Source organism: Ictidomys tridecemlineatus, chromosome 12 (genome assembly GCF_052094955.1).
Source record: "Ictidomys tridecemlineatus isolate mIctTri1 chromosome 12, mIctTri1.hap1, whole genome shotgun sequence".
Lineage (NCBI taxonomy): Eukaryota > Metazoa > Chordata > Mammalia > Rodentia > Sciuridae > Ictidomys > Ictidomys tridecemlineatus.
In genome coordinates, this window is record NC_135488.1 from 44325181 (window position 1) to 44346919 (window position 21739).

Below are 21739 nucleotides of genomic sequence, written 5' to 3' on the forward strand. Positions count from 1 at the left end.
CACTCCTCAGCTCAGACATACTTACGTTCAAATGAACTTCATTACAGATGCAACATAAACCATGACATTTCACACTTCCACACTTTACCTTATGCTCTTCTGCCTACAGACCGCTTCTTATTTTTCTTTACATTTATAAAATCTATTCATCTTTCAAAATTCTGCTGAAAGAAAACTTGAAATGGAACCACCATGTGACCCAGTAATTCCACCTGAGCATAGACCCAAAGAATTTCAAATCAGCAAACTATAGTGATACAGCCATATCAATGCTCATAACAGCTCAATTCCCAATACCTAAGCTATGGAACCAACCTAGATGCCCTTCAACAGATGAATGGATAAAGAAAATGTGGTACATATGCACAATGGAATATTACTCTGCCATAAATAAAAAAATGAAATTGAATCATTTGCCAGTACAAGGATGGAACTGGAGGCTATCATGCTAAATGAAATAAGCCAATCCTCTAAAACCAAAGGCCAAATGTTTTCTCTCTGAAATGTGGATACTGACTCAAGATAGGTGGGGGCAGGGGAGGGGAGGGGATGAATGAGGTTCACCAGATTGGACAGGGAAAAATGGGGGGAAGGGAGAGGAGATGGGTATAGGAAAGACAGTAGAATGAATTGGCCATAACTTGCCTGCGTTCCTATATCTGAATACATGACCTAAGTATAACTCCACATCATGTACAACCACAAGAAGGGGAAGTTATACTCCATGTATGTATGGGATGTTAAAATACATTCTACTGTCATGTGTAAGTAAAAAGAACAACTTTTAAAAACTGGGAAAAAAATTGACTGAGAGCTAATTCCTCTTAAGAGCCTCCCTAGACCAATTGCTTGCCACCTTGTAGCTCCTTCTGTTCTTTTCTGTGTCCCTTGACACCATGAAAAAGGTGAGCCTTAGCATATAATGTTAAAAACAATTCATTTATATCTTCAAATTCACTACCACCAGGCTGGAGTTTCTCAACAGCAGGAATGACGTTCTGAAAGTGTTAAATTGTCAGGGTGTAATGAAATTCTGGGCATGTGACAGATCACACACGTTGATGGAACTGGCAGGAACTATAGACTCTTGGACCCCATGACCTCTCGAGGTATTTTTTTTTCCCCTTTATAAATTTCAACCTTCTGAAAAAGTTTCCCATTTACTCATGCAGAACTGAACCATTCTGGTAATCGGCTAGTCATTTGGTGAATAAACAGACCTACGCGTTGACAAGGCCAGACACTGAGCTTGGGGCTGGGATTCCGCTGGGAACAAGACGGGGACAGAGAAATTCCCAGCCACAGGAAACCCAAGAGCACAAAAACCATGAAATCTAGCTCCATCTTTGCTTTCTTAATTAGGTGGCCCTCAGTGAAGGAAGTCAAAACGGAAGCCACCCCCAAACATCGTGATTTCAGCAAAGAGAACCGGGGGATGCAGGAGGAAGAACGGGCTGGAAGGCAGGGCACCCCTGGACTCCAGGAACCAAGGACCATCCTGGATTGACCCGGAGCCCTCCCGAGGGGCGGCAGGGAGTCACCTCTGCTCAAAGGACCCTCTAGGGAACAACACCATCAAGGACTGGCTAGGTATCCCCCAGAACTAGACATTCGTGACCAACATGGAGGTCCCAGTCAAAGAAATATCCAGCCTTTCCTCCTTTTCCTTCTGGACGCGTAAATACAGAAAGTAACTCTCTACTGAAGAATGAGCAAAACGTGACAAGAAGACAACTTTGCCAGTGTGTGTCGAAGGAACCGGGTCTGCCTGGACAATGAAGGCCAGAGCTTCAGTCCTATCTCTGACACGAGTCAGCTTTGTGAATTTGATGAGTGGCTTCTGTCCTGAGCCCCCATAAAATTCAGGGTCTGAGCCAAATTATTTTGAGGATTTCTTTGAAGATTCTACTTTTCAAATCTCCAGGGCATATGGTCCACGAAACTGGCTGTTCTGGGTCAAGAAATGAAATCTCATGAACAACAGGTTATTCTAGAACTAAGGCCGGAAACACTGAACCTTACAGAGCCCAAGACAGAGTAGGCCAGTGCTGGAGTGGCCCACAAATCGCTCCCAACAGTGAAGGCAGAGGGAAATCAGGGTCAAATTAATAATACCCACGATGCACTGAATACCTACACTTTGTCAGGCACCCCAACAGCCACCCTATATACCTGATCTCATTTCATTTTCCCAAATCGACCCAAAGTTTTGAATATTCTGGTTTTGCTTTGATTTTTGTCTTTGACAGATGGGGAGAACTAAGTTGCTCATGCCCTTTTGCCTCACTCTTTCTACCCTCTGATCTATCCGTGGCATATTTCAAAGCCTATTAATCTTCAAGAAAATAAAAATCCAGATCACTTCTGCCCAAAGCCTGAAGCCAACAGGCTCAGCTCCGTGTGAGGAAGACCAGGCAACAGGTGTGAGCGTACTTACCGATGCTCACGTTGATGCTGTTCAGAACCCTGTATGCTCTCCCGGCATGTGTCAGCTCGGCTGCGCACGCATAGCTCCCGCTGTCCTCTGCAGAGACATCATACACAACGAGTTTCATTTCCACAGGAACAAACCGTGTCTCTGTGATCTCTTTACAATCCTAAATAAAATAAATAAATAAATTCCAGTTAGCATTGGGGGGTACCAGTTACACTCCTAATTAGCCCCATCCTCAGAACAGTGGGAAGATAAGAAATCTATGTGAACCCTAAACCTTAGATCATTTACAATCTAACTAAAAGACCAACAGATGATAGATGATTGGTAGATAGAGAGAGAGAAAGAATGGATGGAGATGATAAGTAGACGAATGGATGGATGGATAGAGAGAAAAGAATAAATGATAGACAGATGGATAGACAGAGCAGGAATTCCTTTGTGGAATTCGTCTGTGGATGCATGTCGTGTGTGTGACATAATCCATAATCTGTATATTTGTATCTGTCCATCTCCGTCTATCTACCAAAGATTTGACAAAGTGTTTCCTAGGCTAAAATGAGTGACACAAACAGTAAGTCCAATAAGAGTTGAGAGGGGAAGGACTTGTGTAGGCTAGAGAGAAGACTTCATGGAGGAAGACTGGGACTAGGTCATAAAGGATTTTAACAGAAGAACAGGAACAGGTAGGAATGTCCTCCATGGCAAGGCCCATCTCTCCAAGTGGAAACTCATCTAATGGTGGGAAGCCCCTGTGCTTTGTGAAGCCCGGGGGGATTGTAAGGCTGTCAGTCTAGGTGAATAGTGGCCGTTTCTACCATGTTGCAGGCCCAATTATACCTTCTCTACTTATTGGGGTTTTATTTTACAAAATCCAAAATAACTCTTCACAAAAAAAATCATGTTTGGGGGTGTAAACAGTGGTAAGAGAACACTTCCCAATCCACAGAGAATGGCTATCACATGACTTCTCCTGTCAGCCAGGCCGCCACCCGACTCCACCAACCTGAAGCCAATCAGTCTCGGGAAGGCCTGTCCCTCTAAGTCACCCTTGGCAACCACCCAGAGGGCAAGCCTCACCATTCACTTGTCCTATCAGAAGCCCGTATTCTCACACTCGGCACCACACCTTTCTCTCTTGGGGCCAATTCTGCAGCCTTTCTCAAACCTGTTCCCCTTCAGGAAGCTCCACTCCAGAATGACTGATTGGCTAATTGAGTCCAATTATCCAGTCAAGCATTTGAGTTCCTGCTCTTTGTCGGCACTGTGTGAGGCCTTGGTCACTCGGGAATCAGGTGAAGTCTCTGTCCTCAGGGAGCTCACAGTCTCATAGATGAAGAACATATAAACGTCTATTTTAATAAAAATTCATTTAAAATGTTTTAATTGTGGGAGCTCTCTCTTCATTTAGTCAGCCACAGTTCAGAGTCATCCCTCACTCCCTATCCAAGAACAATGTGAATAAATCCACCTTGCATGGCGAAACCCATTACCTAATGCCAGAGTGGATATCTGTTGATTTGCGATATCCATTCTGACTTCCCAGAAGTATAGTATTATATTCCCCATCGGCACCCCACCTGGGAAACCAAACTATCACGTAGACAACTGCTCACCACATAGAAAGGGAATTAGTATTAAGAGTCAGATGGAAGGCATCAGACCCTGAAGATATGATGTCTCATTCTTCAGGACACAAACAAACACAAATTTTGAGTCCTCAGACTTCAGAAATCTCTTCCCTGGGTAGTCTTCACTTGACAGTCCCTGCCTAGGCACGATCTCTGGCTGTCTCTTCCTCTATGCTTCCATTGTTGAACAGTCTTCCTCCTGATTGACTTGTTCTTCCTTTCAAAATATGCAAATATTTGATAATATTAATTATTGGCCTTACTAACTGAGGGTAAGTCTTTCCCTTTAGAGTGAAGTGGAATGCCCTGTCTGATCCAATGGAAAATTATTTTAGAGTATAAATTCTCTGCAAGCTTTCATCTTTATTTTAAATTTTGAGAGTGATGTTTCACTATCAAGATTTATGATTAAAATATGAATAAAAAGAGAGCCAATATTTGAATGTCTTATATATTCCAGGTACCAAGATGAACACCCCTAACCTGGCATGTACAATGTTTCAGAGACACAAAATAGCCCGGAGCATTCTGGCTAAGATACAATGGGTATAAAAGACTGAGGGAGATGAAACTAGGGAGGATGCAGGAGCCCAATTAGTTAGTGGCCAAAACAAAGGCATAACTAGGGTCACTGAGTCTAGCAGGTGAGGCAGTTTCAGAATGAGCCTTCCCTCTTATACTGCATGCCTCCTATGCCCTCCTACCTCCTAAGCCCATAGGTATTTTTTTAAATGAAGAATCTGAACCTCCATAGGTGCTCTCATAGAGTGGAGAATAAGGGCAAGCATCTGATTTTTTAAAGGTGCATAGATAAAATTGGATGCCTACTTGAGACTGTTAGTCACAGCTCCGACTCCACCTCCAAGTTCTATGGAAATTTAGATCAGATGATAATCAATGATTCAAACACTCCTACATGGCTAATGACTATCAAAGACTAATCACACTGGAACAGAAAAGAATAGATTTTGTCCTCAAGATAATGTTCTTGTGCACTAGCAAGCCCTCTGAAATAACATAGAATAAACTTTGCCTTTCAAGTGCGGAAACTAAGACTCAGCATACCGGGGACTTGACACCACCAAGTTAGTGACAGAGGTGACTCTTACATATCTACTGTCTACCAATATCAAGTGCTTTCACCTCTATAGGTCACCAGTCAGGAGAAAAGAATTGCCAGGAGAGTCCTTTTGTCACGACTATAACTCATACTTCTGGGCCAGGAGGTGATGGTTTCAAGGTTGCAGGTGTATGACAGGAAGCCTGAGGTGCAGTCTAAAGCGCCGCACAGAGGAATGTGTGAACAACATCCTGAGAAGTCCACAGCTGGCTTTGAAAAATAGGTGATACTGAAATCAAAGCCAACGGAAGCTGAGGACACTGTGGCTGGCAGTCGGCGCCTTCTGAGGGAACAGAACTGTCTTAAATGCTAAGGAAAATGTGACAGAGCACGCAAAGTTCATAGCACCCATCCTAACACAGAGCAGATACATCAAAACATGTAGAATGCATCTAAAACTTGGTTCAAAGTGAAATTCCAACTTCAAATGTGTATATGAGAAAATGAGAAAGGCTTATGATAGAAGAATGATAGGAGAATCTATCTCAGAAAGGTAATAAAAAAATTTAAATTAAAAGCAAATATCAGAGGGGGAAAACTAGATGAGAACAGAAATTAATAAATCAGAGAACAAACTAATGAGAGAATTAACAAAACCTAAAAATTGCACTATAAAAACACTGATAAAAATCGATAAGTTCCTGCCAAGAGTAATCAACAAAAAAGTAGTAGGAAAAATGGAAATATACAATATTAGGCATGAAAAAGAAAATAAGACAAATCCTACAAACCTTACATAGACATTAAGAGCATATTTTAGCAGTATTATCTTAATAATTTTAAAATTAATAGATGAAGCACAAATGTGTGCACAAGCACATCATACTAAATCTGTTATAAGAAAAAGTAAATATGAACAGTTGTTTGACTGGTAGCAACGTTAAATATGTAGCTGGAAACTTTCCATCAAAGAAAGTTTCAATTCCAACTGGCCTCACTGATAAACTCTAAAAGCACATTCTAAAGAGATGAAACCAATCTTATTGGCACCAAAACAGACTGGTAGACCAATGGTACAGAATAGAGGACACAGAGACTAACCCACAAAATTACAATTATCTTATATTAGACAAAGTGCCCAAAACATGCATTGGAGACAAGATAGTCTCTTCAACAAATGGTGCTGGGAAAACTGGAAATCCATATGCAACAAAATGAAATTAAACCCCTATCTCTCACCATGCACAAAACTCAACTCAAAATGGATCAAGGACTTAGGAATAAAACCAGAGACCCTGCATCTAATAGAAGGAAAAAGTAGGACCTAATCTCCATCATGTGGGATTAGGCCCCAAGTTCCTTAATAAGACTCCTTTGGCACAAGAATTAAAATCAAGAATCAATAAATGGGATGGGGGGCAGGGGATGTGGCTCAAGCAGTAACGTGCTCACCTGGCATGCTGGGACGCTGGGTTTGATCCTCAGCACCACATTAAAAAAAAAAAAAAAAAAGATATTGTGTCCACCAAAAGCTAAAAAATAAATATTAAAAAATTCTCTCCCTCTCTCCCTCTCTCCCTCTCTTTAAAAAATAAATAAATAAATAAATAAATAAATAAATAAATGGGATGGACTCAAAATAAAACGTTTCTTCTCAGCAAAAGAAACAATCTGTGAGGTAAATAGAGAGTCTGAATCTTGGGAGCAAATCTTTACCCCTCACACATCAGACAGAGCACTAATCTCTAGGGTATATAAAGAACTCAAAAAGTTAAACACCCAAAAAAACAAATAACCCAATCAATAAATGGGCCAAGGACCTGAACAGACAATTCTCAGAAGATGATGTACAATCAAGAAACAAATACATGAGTAAATATTCACCATCTCTAGCAATTTGAGAAATGCAAATCAAAATCACTCTAAGATTTCATCTCACTCCAGTCAGAATGGCAGCACTTAGGAAGACAAACAACAATAAGTGTTGGCGAGGATGTAGGGGAAAAGGTACACTCATACATTGCTGGTGGGACTGCAAATTGGTGCAGCCAATATGAAAAGCAGTATGGAGATTTCTTGGAAAATTGGGATGGAACCACCATTTGACCCAGCTATCCCTCTCCTTGGTCTATACCCAAAGGACTTAAAAACTGCATAGTACAGGAACACAGCCACATCTATGTTTATAGCAGCACAATTCACAATAGTTCAACTGTGGAACCAACCTAAATGCTCTTCAGTAGATGAATGGATTAAAAAAAATGTGGCATATATACACAATGGAATATTACTCAGCAATAAAAAAAAATAAAATCATGGCATTTGCAGATAAATGGATGGAGTTAGAGAAGATAATGCTAAATGAAGTTAGCCAATCCCAAATAACCAAATGCCGAATGTTTTCTCTGATATAAGGAGGCTGATTCATAGTGGGGTAGGGAGAGGGAGCATGGGAGGAATAGATGAACTCTAGATAGGGTAGAGGGGTGGGAGGGGAAGAGGGGGCAGGGGGTTATAAATGATGTTGGAATGTGATGATCATTATTATCCAGAGTACAGGTATGAAGACAGGAATTGGTGTGAATATACTTTGTATACCATCAGAGATATGAAAAATTGTTCTCTATATGTGTAGTAAGAACTGCAATGCATTCCGCTGTCATATATAAATAAAAAAAGAATTTAAAAATTAAAAAAAGAAATGAAACCCATCTTAAGAATTTCTATAAAAAAGAAACATAAGCCTCAATTCTACTTATTTCATAATCCCAGAAAATCCTTCATATCAAAATCTGACAAGGACTTAACAAGAAACCAAAGTTATGGACCAGTATCACTTACAATATAGATGCAAAAATCCTGAACAAAATATTAGCAAACCAAACCTGGAAATGTATAAAAGGAATTACACACCATTCGAGTTATATACACTAAGGCAAAATTGGTACAACATTCAAAAACCAGCCTTGTTATTCAACACGTTAGCAGAATAAAAAGAAAAATCATACAAAAAGTAAAAAAGGTGTTTTATAAAATTTGGCCCCAATAACTAATAAAAATCCAAGTAAACTAGGGAAAGTTCCCTCATCTCATAAAAGACATTTGTTAGTATCTTAAACATTAGTTAATGGGGAAATTTTCCTTCAGTATAAAGCTATGAAAATGCTACAGTTGCCATTTTTTGGAGAGCTAACAAAATAAATGTCAAATGTCTATAATCTACTAGAACAAAGTAAAAACCCTGGAATGGAATAACTTCCAAAGTGTTCAGAGATCCTGGCTAATAGAAGAAAGGAAAAGACATAGAAGTTGCAATGATAAAAAGGAATGAGGGAATGAAGAATGGAAGGGTGGGAGAATGAAAAGTGAACTGTCATTAATCTGCAAACATGACTGAATGTGTAGGAAATCCAAAAGAATCTGCAGATCTGTTATTAATATAAATGAATGAATTTACCAAGGTTGCTAGATATAAGGACAATGTACAAAAATAAATTGTGTTTCTACTTTACAGCAATAAACAGATGATAATAACACAAAATCCATAATAAAAAACATCAAGTTGCCAGAAATAAATGTCAAACGTCTACATAGAAAATTATAAATCCATCCTATGAAAAATTACATTAAGGAAAATCAAAAGGAGGGATATGCCGTGTTTATCATTTAGAAGACTCAAAATTGTAAAGATATCAATCTATGCTAAATTTACTTACACTTCAATCACAATTAAAACTCAGATATTGTTTTTTTTTGTGAAATTTCAAACACTCATTTTTTTTCTGAAAATTTGAAGAGCTACAAAAGATAAGACAACCCAAAAGGAGAAGGACAACACGAGAAAGGAAACTTTACCACATGTCGAATCTGAACTATAAATTCAGTGAAATTACAGTCAAGATTCCAAAACTCTTTTTTTGTGAAAATTAGCAAATAGATTATAAAATTGTGTATAAGTGCAATAATAGCCAAAGGGATATTTAGGGGGAAAAAAGTTTAGAAGACCTAAAACTCATAAGACTTGCCCAATGTCACAACAACTAACAAGAATAAACAAAACAATGCTCTACAGGACACTGCAGAGAGTTCCTAAGCATACCCACATGCAGATAGCAATCAGATTTAAGTCAGCATTAGTGTGCCAAGCAAGGTAGAAAGGGCAGGTGAACTATAAATCTACGTGGAAAAATTAAATTTGACCCTTAAAAATTAATGGAAAAGAAAAAAACAGCTAGAGGAACATGCAACAACGTGGTTGATTCTGACAGGCTTACTATAAATTTACAGAAACTGTACACAAAATACTATGCATAATGTGATTCAGATTAAATAAAGTTCAAACACTGGCAAATACAATCTGTAAAGCTGTCAAGTCAGAGGAAAATCGATCTTTGGAAACAGGGAGGCACAGTATTCGCAGGCTAGCATGCCAAACACCGGTACCCAAGATACAGAAATATCTCAAATATCCTATAAGTCACAAGAAGCAGGAATCCAGAAATGGTAATTAAACATGAAAAAAGTTGTCAATCTCACTAATAACTAAGAAAAAGCAAACCAAAACAACAATAAGAAGATTAATTAAAGTTTATAATACAAAGTCCTACATGAGGTTGTAGGGAATCCTGGTGAGTATATAAACTGATGTAAAACTTTGTAGAGTAATTTGACATCATTAAAGTAGAACACTTCACTCATATGTCTCTCTGGAGCTAGTGATCATGTACTCCGAAAAACTCATGCTATCAAATGTCCACTAGAGGACCCATATGAAGATATTCATATCCACATTTCTCAATAAAGGGGAAAATAGAAACAACCTAAATGAACATTAGAAATTTAATAAAGACTATCAACAAAAGCAAAAGGTACCTTTTTGAAAAGACTGAACTCACAAGTCTCCTGTGAAATTAAATGCAATACTTATATTTGTGTGTGTGTTTGTGTGTGTGTGTGTGTGTGAGAGAGAGAGAGAGAGAGAGAGAGAGAGAGAGAGAGAGAGAGAAGAGAGAAACAAGAACTAAAGTTGAACTCAGTGCAGAAGCAGACATGGAAAGAGATGAAAAACAATGTTCCAATATGTATAAAATCATGAACAAAATGAGCATTTTCTTACGAAAAAGAAAAATTCTTCCTGAAACTGACTCAATCTTACCACTAAAAAAAAAGAATCATGAGACGAAAACCCTCCCATTAAGGAAACTCACCGTCCAGTACTGGTAAGTACAACCAAGAAGTTAGGAAAAAGTAATTCCAAACTAAAATAACCAGCCTGTGCTCCTCCGTGCCAAGGATTGCCTTCCAAGTGGGCAGGAGCCAGCACAGTCATGAAAAGAGGTAAAAACTCGAGCTGCAGAAGGATGAGCACAGGAGGCTCTGTCTGCATAAACATGGAAGCGCGAGACTATCCCCAGGTGTGTGTCTGGGTGGCCTTACATGGGGTGCCGGAGCAGGAGTGGGAAAAGGCATTCCCTGGGGGTCCCTGTATAATCCGTAATCTCTGACCCACTTTCATCCAGCAACCATTTGAAGAAATTAGTGTTAGGGGGGAAAATGACACCCTGAAAAATATGGATAATCGCAGGGATACAGATGATACAAATAATAAGACATTACAAAGTCATAACCAGAAAGTTTAAATACTACCTAATTAGCAAAGTAAGAATATCGATCGCTAAGACTAACAGATCTATCTTAGGCACATGAATCTCTTTTCCCAATCTGCCTTAAAAGAACCCACTTCATCTAGAAGAATCAAATGGATTTTTTTAAAGGAGGAAAAAAATATCATTAGGATTTTTTTTTTTTTTTACCTTATACCACATTATTGGACCCAAAACACAAGTCTCTGGAAAGTACAGATGACAGGTCAGACTGTCACTGGGTCCCGTACGTAATATTTGTTGGTAGTCATCTGATAAGTTGGGTAGACTCCTTCTGGAATTGTCACACCAATGTTTTTCAAAAACAGTTAGGTTCATCCATATTCTGACACAGTTGTTGGCATTCCTGTAAGAAAACAGCAGGCTGAAACCTACAGCCTTAAGCAACCACAAAATCAAATGAGTCAGGTCATCTTCTCATTTTTCATATCCTTTTCAAGGCACCAGACCAATCCTTTCTTAAAAGAAACAGTTTGCAGCCTGCAAAACATTGATGACCCAACAACAGATGACATGTATACAGGACAGAAACTGGACAACATCTTAAGGAAGAGATCAAATTGAACTCAGCCTCCGAGGGGCAAAATGGACACCATGCGTTTCTCGGCAGAGAACACAGAGCACTCACCCAGCATCCCAGCCAAAGAAACACACCCAAACCTAAACCCAAAGGAAGGAGATATGATAAACTAATTCCCTGGGCTCCTTAAAAATATAGAAAATTGAGAAAAATAGAGGAACTGCTTCAGATTAAGAAATGAAAGGTTTATGCAATCAAATGCATTCCATGGTCTTGGACTGAATTCTTTTCTGGAAAGAAAAGGAAAAGTTGTACAGTTCACTGATAGGACCCCTGATAAGATGAGACTAGAAACAACAAGTTAAAGTATGTATGGTTACATTTTCTGAATTCGGTAACTACGCTATGATTACGTGAGGGGATATATCCTTGTGGTTAAGAAATATACATTTAAATATTATGCAGCAAAAGGGGTATGCCATGTACAACTGAAATGGCTTAGAAAAAATATTGTGTGTAATATACACATACACAGATATTATGTGGAGACAGAAAATTATAAGGAAAATATTCTTATACAAATAGAACTCTTGAGGAAGGGTAGATAGGATTTCTCTATATTATTTTGCAGTTTTATGTAACTTTGAAATCATTTCAAGGTAAAAAGTAAAAAATATATCCATATTATATATGGATATTACAGATCTGGGAAAATTCATGTTTATTCTTTTCCACGACAAATAATATCTTTGTTTGATTTCTGTAAAAGATGATTTTTCTTCATTTCATGACATCCAGATTTAAATGTTTTCAATCTGGCTCCAATATCCCCAGTAATTTGTGTGGCACATAGTCTCCAACTGCAGTTATAAGTCACAGCCTAGATCAGAGCAGGAGAGCAGAGTTCCAGGAGACCTCAGCAGCAGACCCCTAGTGGCCAGCGCTGGGGGAAGGCGCCAGGCGGTGACTGACCACTTCCACTGTACACCACTCAGTCAGCGGTTCTGTACACTGAGTCTGTCTGTCTGATATATGGAAACAAGGAACCTGGCATGACTCTAGTGGGTCATGGGTAATCCTGCGACCCAGAAAGGTGTCAGCAAATGCTACAGAACAAAACAGAGGGAGAATGGAGCACAGACTTCACTCAGGAGTTCAGTTGATTTCCACTTCACCTCTGCCAAGCCAGTATCTCTTCCATTTTACAGAAAAGAGATCCAAGTTTCAGAAAGATCAAATAATGTATTACTATCATACAAGTTAGAGTGAATCACAGAATGATGATCCTTTGATCAAATGTGATCCACAATTGGATTTCCTTCACATCTCACAGAGCTTTATAAATTGAAAAGTCACACACACACACACACACACACACACACTCAAATCTCAAATAGACAGCTACCTTTGGTAGCATATGCCCTTTCTAGTTGATCACAGGCCCTTCTAGGCTCAGTGGTCTCCTTCCACCTTTATTTCAAATGTCCAAAAATAGGAAACAACTCAAAAGTCCCACCAGACCTGTGTCCCTTATCAATTTATTTCCTAGCACAGCACCTTGGGTGGGTTTGGAAAATACTTAATGCTTACTGACTTTTAAATCCCCACCTTAAACAGATCCTTTATGAAAAGAGCTCGAAAGAGGTTTATCCTTATCCGGGTGTGCCGCTTGTCACAAAAACTTTTGGCATTCCAAGAAAGATGGCAACAATAATATTATACTGATATTATACTAATAAACACACTTTGTAAGTTGGTCTGGCCTGAGGCATCATTTCAATAGGAAAAAAAGCATTTAATGTTCTAATAATGGTTTACAAATCTATCGTATTTTAAAATGTGTTCATTGGAAATCATTGTATAACCACCATAAAGCTATACAATATCATTTGTCTCATTGCATTTTCTATGTTTATTAAAAATTTCTTAAGAGATATATATGCACACATAAAATGAAAGATTCATATGAATTAGTTCCACTTTAAATGAAGAACTTACTTTATAACACATAGGTAGATGCCTGAGTCTTCCAGTTTCAGGGGAAGAATCAAAATCCAGGTGTGTTCCTGGTGAATTCTAGACTGATTGTCTTTGGAAATGGGAGCTTTGCTAGCAGCATCATACCACACTACATTTACTTCCCCATATGTGAGTGGAGGGTTTGTACAATTGAAGGCAAAGGGCTGGTCTGCTGATATTGCCTCATGATGCATATCCCTATCCTTGCAAGTATCTAGGAAAAGAAAGGAAAAAAGCAAGAATAATTAGGGGGAGGGGGAGACACACAAGAGTCGTGCTGATTATTAGTGTTAATGAACACCTCTTCAATTTTCTAGTCAACTTGAAATTTTATCTGAGAGTTTTCTAAAACAAAACAACAACAACAACAACAACAACAAAAACAAAACATCAATAGCCTACTGATTCGAAAACATGATTCCAAGTTCATCAAACCTATCCATCCTGGCTTCCTTCTTCACAAAGGCCTCTCCTGTTTGGAATGATTTCCTTCTTTCCCTTCTTAGACTTAATTTTCTGTCCTCCTCCTCATTGTAAGGGAACCCACTTGGTCCTGTTTTCTTTTTACTCTGCCACCTAATTACTACATCTTCAGTAAAAGGCATCCCACCCCCCAAAATGGGTTGTTGGGGTTTTGTTTGTTTGTTTGTTTGTTTTTGTTTTACCAAGCTACTTAGATTTTCTTAGAAATTTGCTCTGTTGAAGTGTCCTTTGTTTTTAATCCTGGATCATAAAATAGCCCTTTGGCCTGTGAGTAGACAGTGCTGCCTCCGTTTAAGCACTTTCACCCAAATCTTGACTGGCATAGTTATCTGACTTCTTCCCGTCCGCAGGACAACCTGGAAGCTCCCACGTGACATTGGGGGGCTGAGCATCGGGTACCTTTGCCATTTCCCCATTCTGTGGAGTTCTGAAGGGCTTTCTAGGGACAGAGTAATTCACCAGGCTCAGGCCCCAGGAGGTGTGCCCAGGGGGCTAGCGGGGACTGGCCACCCTGGTGGGCATCCTCCGAGACCCGAGGACTCAGAACGTACCTGCTCGGACAAGAAGTGGCAGCGCGATGGACACTCGGCAGAGCAGCCAGGACCAGGAGGGCGTCCTCATTTTGGGCTGCAGGGAAGGGAGAAGCAGCTGGGGCGGGGAACAAGGCACGGCGCGGGCGCCCGCGCCCCCAAACCCGTGTCCGGCTTCAGAGCCCGGGGAACCCCAGAGACCCCGACCCGGGCCACTTCACCTGGGGCTCGCCACGCTTTCCCGAAACTGGCCCCTTCCCTGCCCCTTCTTACCCCCAGGGTCCGAGCTGGAGAATGCGGGAGCGCGGGAGGGGCTCCCTGGTGGCGTCCCTTTGTGCCACCCGGCAGCGAGGCAGGGTCGGCGTCCCCCCGGGTCCCCAGCGTGGCCCCGGGAGCCTCCCCTGGCGCCGGGATCTGCGGGTCCAGGGGCTCTGAAGCTAACCCCAAACCCGGGCTCCTCCGCAGAAGCCAGCGCAGGCGAATCTGGCCAGGGCCGGCGGGAAAGGACGGAGGGACTCTGAGCGACACCGCCCCCAGACCTGAGGGGTAACGCAGGCTCGACCCCCGCCAGGCCCCGGGTCGGGGAGCGCCCCGGGAGTCCTCACCTCTGGCCTCCCAGTTGCGCCCATTTTGGGTCATCTGTCACTGCACACCTTTCCCACCGTCAGCGCGCCACCTGCACCTGGCCCGGCCAGTCTACCTGCCAGCGAAATCCCAGTGAGCTGGTCCCAGAAGAGAGAAAACAGGTCCCAACCCGGTCAAGGCGTTTTAACTCCTTGGCACAGCCTGTCCTCCGTGGGAGGGGTAGGCCTGTCTTCCCCAGGGGAGGGCAAAAAGGAAGGGGAAGTGGGCTAAAATCCTTTTGCCTGATGACCCAGCAGACAGCAAGTTCTTCCTCACTAGCAATGTCTACCTAAATCTTCCCAATCGTCTCCATAAATGAACTATTCATTCTCTCAAATCCCACGTGAGCACTTATTAACACGCCCAGGTTGGCCTCTATGGAAGCACTTGGAAGCCACCCAATGGCTTCTAAGGAACGTTCTTAATCTGCCTGAGTCACGCCCTTTAACTTCTGTGAAGCAGGCATGGCACGGTAATCCTCCATACCCTTGAGTCTGAAGACTTTTTGCCTAAAAAGTTCTCAATAGATCATGTCAACAGGGACCTGTGAGCTTGGCCATCAGGAGTCACTCCCAAGTTATCCCATGGGCCCTGAAAGAGAAAAACTTAAATTGTATTTTCCATTCAATGGATTCATGGGCAAAGCTATTTCTAGTGGTCTTTGTGGGATTAAAGCGAATGAGGACGAATTAAAAGAGCAACCATGGGAGCAGAGAGAATGCAGTAATTGCATTAACAGCAAAGCATCTACACATAGAAAACATTGAGAATTTCAAAGCATTTGCTTGTGTGGGCTATGCCTGCCAATATTACTGTGCTTGAAATCATAAAGAAGAACTCTAAAATACTTACTTTCTCGTTAATTTTAAATAATGACCCTATTGCATGTTGAAATAAATATATGCATTTTATGAAAATGACTATACTATCAAAAACAAACTTATTGAGAAGAGTGTGATTGCTCTACATGCTTATAAATTTTTTGAGTATCTGGCTTAATAGAGGATTAAGTGGATCCTCCCATCTGCTTCGGTATTCAGTCTCATGATATAATATATCATGTCATCTATGAAAAAGGCCACCTTACACTAGTGAGAATTTAAAAAGCCAAATGAAGTCTTACTAGGGTTATGAAAAGAGTTTTGATTTCACAGATCTCTTTAAAGGGTCTCTGGGACTCTCCTAAGTCTCCCACACTTAGAGAACTTCTTTGTTAAGCTCTAAATGAATATCTTTATTATTTTCCCCTAACATCAGCATTGAATGAGCCTTGTCTGTACATATACACTCTTCAGGGTTTGTCTTCACCCTAAGCAAAACAAAGATGTGACTATAAATAATGTAATTCGCATAGAGAACTGAGGCAGGATAGAAGAAATAAAATTAGATAGAAAGGAGACATAAAGAAAATATAATTTTAACATATTTTCCAGGCCTGCCATTCCCCAAAATCATTCACTTTCTCAGGACTGTCGTTCTCAGATATCTGGGAAATCTGAAACTCTATCCTGTGTACTGTTAAAGAGACATACAGGCATATTTAAAAAAAAAAAAAAAACCCTGCAATTTAGGGGACTTTTCAATGTTATTTACTGGATTGGATCATGGAGACCCCATTTCAAACTAAGGCTCCTCAGAATGTGCAGAAGACTAGAAAATGTCTTAAGATCACTAGACTAATGTCATCCTCTTATACCTTCCCATATTACCCCTTGTGGAGTGTCCTTTAAAAGAAGAGTCAGGAAGACAAAAACGTGCCTCTCAAATCTCCAGATGTCCCACATTCTCCTTTGAATGTCTATTCTTTGCTTTAAACAAACAAACAAACAAAAACAAAAGTCTTCTGTCTCTGCCAACATGTGCCGAAATTTTTTTCTGTTGTATGTCAAGGACCCTGCTTGTCCCGAGTCAAGTTTTCCACTCTGAGGAGCTCCCTTGGGACTCTCTTCCAGTGATATTTTTTTCTCTAGTGACAGAACTATTGCCATGAGCAGTGTTGCAGATTATTTCCGAATCTCTTTATTTATGCTCCTTTTCCATTTGTACCTCCTGAATAAATGCACTTGTGTCCTATCTTGTTTCTGGGATGTGAGGACTGGCGTGTACACCTATTCCATTTAAAGTAGATGCCACAAAGTTTGTGAGGTTAGGACAGTGAACCCTCCCGTGGTGACTGGTTCTCACTGGACCTTACTGACGGATGGTCACGTGCATTTTCTGATACATGGAGAATGAATTGTTTGGTTTTTGAAGACAGAACTGATTTGGGGATTGTAAACTCTACAACGAAAAACAACAATATGTTAAGTGAAACAAACCAGACACACAAAAACTAGTAGTGCATGTTCCCTCTCATAGGTGGAATTAAAAAAATAAATAAATAAACTTGAATGTAGAGTAATAACTAGTGGGTTGAGAATGAGGTAGATGAAGGAACCTGGATTTGATCAACTCATGCTGTATTTGTATTGAAATATCACGCTGAACACCATTCATATGTACAATGAATACATGCTAGTTAAATTTTTTTAATTAAAAAAAAGAAGAAACTGTAACATTTATTACAGGTTTTCAGTTGCCCTGAAGCTGGATAGCATGGTTTGCCAATGAGAAAGGGGAAGAGAGAAATTCAAATGAAATTTCTTTTACAAAGGCTCCAGGTGGGCAAGTTTAGTTTTGCTTTGTAACGCACTTGAGAAAAGTTGCTTTATGCTAAAACTTCCTGGATTCAATCACTCCATCTTCCATTCTATTTTTCAATATTAAAATTTTCTCCTGAAATGTAGATCATGTGATATTTAAGGGCTACAGAATTCAAAAACAAGTCATAAGTGACGTTAGCAAGGTCCAGCTTACAATCAATACTCATCTAGTTTCCTGTGTATATTCCTCCCACTCCCCAAACTAACTATCCAGACTTGGTGCTTATCATTCCTGTGTATGTGTGTGTGAGTGTGTGTGTGCGCACATGCACATGCATGCTCCTTAAGCAGTAGAATATCCTATTGTATGAATATGTCCCAATTTATACGTCCATCTCCTTTGGACAGTTTGTTCCAGATTTATATTTTGCTTTACAGGTGTGCGGCTGTGACAATTCTTGTGTCTGTATTTGAGTGCAATTGCAGGATCAGCGTGAGGTAGGATAAAAGAAATGTTGTAAGAAAGGAGACAAAAGGAAGCTGTAACTTTCATCTGTGAACCCTGTGTTAAAGTTTCTCATTCCAGCCCCCTTCGCTGCCAGATCACTTTTTCTCCCAGACTTGTTACTCCCAAATGTCTGAAAAAAAATCTACGAATCTTAAAGATTCTTAATTCCACTCATTAATAAAAATTGCCCTGTGCACTGTTAATCAGCCCATGTAATGTACTAGCGCATATGTTTTTAAAATAGATCAAGTTAAGTTTTCACCAGGACAAAGGTCTTAATACTCACACCCTGAGTCTGAGAGGTGGACCTCAAACCCAGGGTGTGAGTATCCCTGACATCATCGTAAGGACATCAGAGGCGCTTCAGGACAGGTCAAAGTGAAGCACAGATTAAATACATGGAGGGGAAGAAAGGCATGCACACTCTGAGAGACGGGATAGAGTGTGGGCATCAGAGAGGAACAGGCCAGCTCCATCTCAGCTGAGCATATTAATACACATAAGATCAATATTAAGGGACAAGAGCTAATAGTGTGCTTCTCGTTCTCCTTTGTGTTGGTATCTGGGTGTGCTGACAATTACCAGGACAGAAGGGATCATTTCCTGACATGACGTTATCAGGATGGGGGTCATTTACTGATGTGTTGATCATTAGTAGGAGGGGGGTCTTTTTCTTCTTTGTTTTCTACATGTTCTGCTTTGTGAAAACAGTGCTGCATTAGTGGACCTGTGGAAAAGTCTAATGATTGATTTAATTATGATGTTTGTAATCAAGATATGTAAAAGTAACTGTCAGATCTGGAGTTTAAATAGTGGTTACTCCTGTATTGACCCTCATGTCTCCTTTCTACCTATTTTTATGTCTTCTATCCTACCTCAAAATAAGATACAGGAAGGAGAGGGTCATCATTATACAAAATACATGTATGAAAGATGTGAAAAAAAAACAGATACAGTATTTTAAGAAATCTATAATACAGGGTACATTCCAAATATTACCTACCTGTTGATCTGGTAGAGGAGACATTAACTTAAATATCCTGAGAGTCACCAGACTACCATAAACCATCTTATGATCACCAGAAGGGTGTCATCTCCAAGTACTTCCCCATGCTTCCCCTTCACAAGGTTTCCTTTAAAAAGAGGAGCCCATGCCTGGTGTGGTAATGCATGCCTGTAACCCCAGAAGCTTCAGAGGCGGAGGCAGGAGGATCGCAAGTTCAAAGTCAGCCTCAGCAACTCAGTGAGGCCCTAAGCAACTCAGCGAGACCCTGTCTAAAATAAAAAATAAAAAAGGGCTGGGGATATGACTCAGTGGTTAAGTGCCCCTGGGTTCAACAACAACAACAAAAAACCTTAGACCCTAAACGTGCATGTCACTCTCAAGGTCACCCACAATCTCCCTTGAATGTGTACTCCTTGCTTTCCTGAATAAATCACTGCTTGTGCCTCTACGCATCTTGAAGTCTTGTCTGCAATGTATGTCAAGGACCCATCTGCGGTGCCCACTCTGGACCTTCTCAGACTCCCTTTCATGACAGTTGAACAGAGGCATCTTCAACTACGTTAACAAATTCCTCGTTTTTTCCACAGTCGTATTCTTTAGAGAAGAAGAGTTTCATTTCTTCATATTCTTGACAACATTTGGTAATGTCCCAATAGTAAATATTGCAAGTTTTGCCAGTCTGGTGGTATAAAACCTATCTTGTGATTTTTTTCCACTTCCTAATTACTAGGAAAGAGGAACATCTTTGCTTATGTTATCAACCATTCATATTATGTCCTCCATGTGAAATCCCTTTCATGTTCCTCCCTTAACCCACTTGTCTGCATGCCTTCATATCACCTCTCTGCAGGGAACCCATTCAATTCTACCTCTAAAATCTCATGCGTTTGCCTTCACAGGGATGCACATATGTCTCACCGCATTCTCCCAGCAACACCCCTTATCTCCACTTTGATCATTGTAAGATCTCATCAAGCCCCGTCAGACAAGAAAGAGATGTTTGACAGGCATTGATATTTTATCCTGGTGCCCCCAACTCCACTTATCTCATTCTTTCCCATTTCGGCAGTCTGAATATTCTTAGCCAGTCCTTTAAAAGCACCATTCACTAGGTGAGTAACTGACATTTTCTATGGATTTATGTGTTTATAATTCAAATCAACTCCCTCTAGAGATTCATTCTCTCCTTTTAAAAGCTAGCAAAAGCAGGTCATCTGTGTGTGTTGGAGGTGTTGAGGGATTCTGATTGGCTGACTTTTACCTTCAAACATATTTAATCCTCAGTCCAGCACATGATGCATATTCAGAAGATATTTTTAGTAAATATTTCATATAAAATTACATTTTACCTGATGCATAGTGCCTTTTATTTGTTCTGACTAAACATCTGATGATTTTCCATTGGATATAATTTGCAACTACAGTTTCCTAGTAAGCACGTAGTAGAACTTTGTTCACAAGCACTGATCAAATGGCCCAAAATCCAACGTTTGGGGCCCCACCAAAGTCCTTCCATTTTCATATGTCCTGTCTCTGAAATTGGGTAAACATAGCAGCAATTTCATGGTAGACTTTTATTATTGGAATGAAATGAACTTCCAGAGATAGAAGACGCAGTGGGAGATGCAAGGATGGTGCTAAAGCAGCTGGTTTGCTGCAGGCCTGAGCCTAACCCCACCCTCCCACACATCCACTGACTCCTCAGAGCTGAGTACAGTTCCCATTGTGTGCCAGATGATGTGCTAAGTGCTGGAAACAGCTGGAGAAGAGCTCTCTTGGAGCTGCAAATCATTCCTTTGTCTAGTCATGAAGAAAGTTTGAAAAGATGATTTTAGACCGATGAGAACCATGTAAGATATCAGATGGGAGCAAAGACAAGCAGCCACCAAGTAGGTATCTGGGGGAAGAGCTGTCCCCATAGAAGGAAGAACCAGTACAAAATCACTAAAGGAGGAAAAAGAGTTTGGGAATTTCCAAATAAGAGAGAACTGAACCAGTATGACCAGCTTACAGCAAATGGGTGGTGGGGGACCAAAAATGTAGTCATGGATATAGACAGATGCTAGATAATACAGAGGCGGGTAGCCAACATAAAAAAGAAATTGGGGTTTTATTCTAAGTAAAATTAAAAGCTATTAGGAGATTTAAAGCAGAAAAAGATTAATCTGTACATTTTTAAATGTTATTGTTACCACTAGACCCCACCAAAATGGCTAAAATTAGAAAGATTGAGGACCCCAAGTGTTGGTGAGGATGTGGAACAACTGGCTGAGCATGAATGGGCACAACCACTCAGGAAAACCATGTGGTAAACTCGGCTGAAGCTAATTTAGCAAATCCACTTGGGGGGGCTACCCCAAATGAGAACCCCTACAGATGGTCACCAAAAGAGGTAGTTGCCAGCATGTTCTTAGCCTCAGTATTCAAGAGAGTCAGAAACAAGAAAGTACTCAAATGTCCATGATTAATAGAAGGGATAAAACAGATGTGTAGAGTCACACAATGGGATAGTCTCCGGGCATGAGAAACGGGCTAACACAGACAACAATAAATGAATCTCACAAATACAATAGCTAGCAAAAGGAGACAGATAAAACAGAGATCGTCGTACCTAATTCC

At 40.4% G+C, this 21739-nt stretch overlaps 1 protein-coding gene across 1 annotated transcript in view; it reads right to left on the bottom strand.

Annotated features, from left to right (window-relative positions):
- The window catches only part of Il1rl2 (interleukin 1 receptor like 2), a 41781-nt gene extending 27346 nt beyond the window's left edge, over positions 1–14435 (bottom strand). The window contains 4 exon segments of the mRNA XM_040270832.2: positions 2438–2597; positions 10939–11134; positions 13307–13541; positions 14362–14435. Coding sequence (XP_040126766.2) covers positions 2438–2597; positions 10939–11134; positions 13307–13541; positions 14362–14431 — 661 coding nt within the window. The 5' untranslated portion in view covers positions 14432–14435.
- Between the last annotated feature and the right edge of the window lie 7304 nt (positions 14436–21739).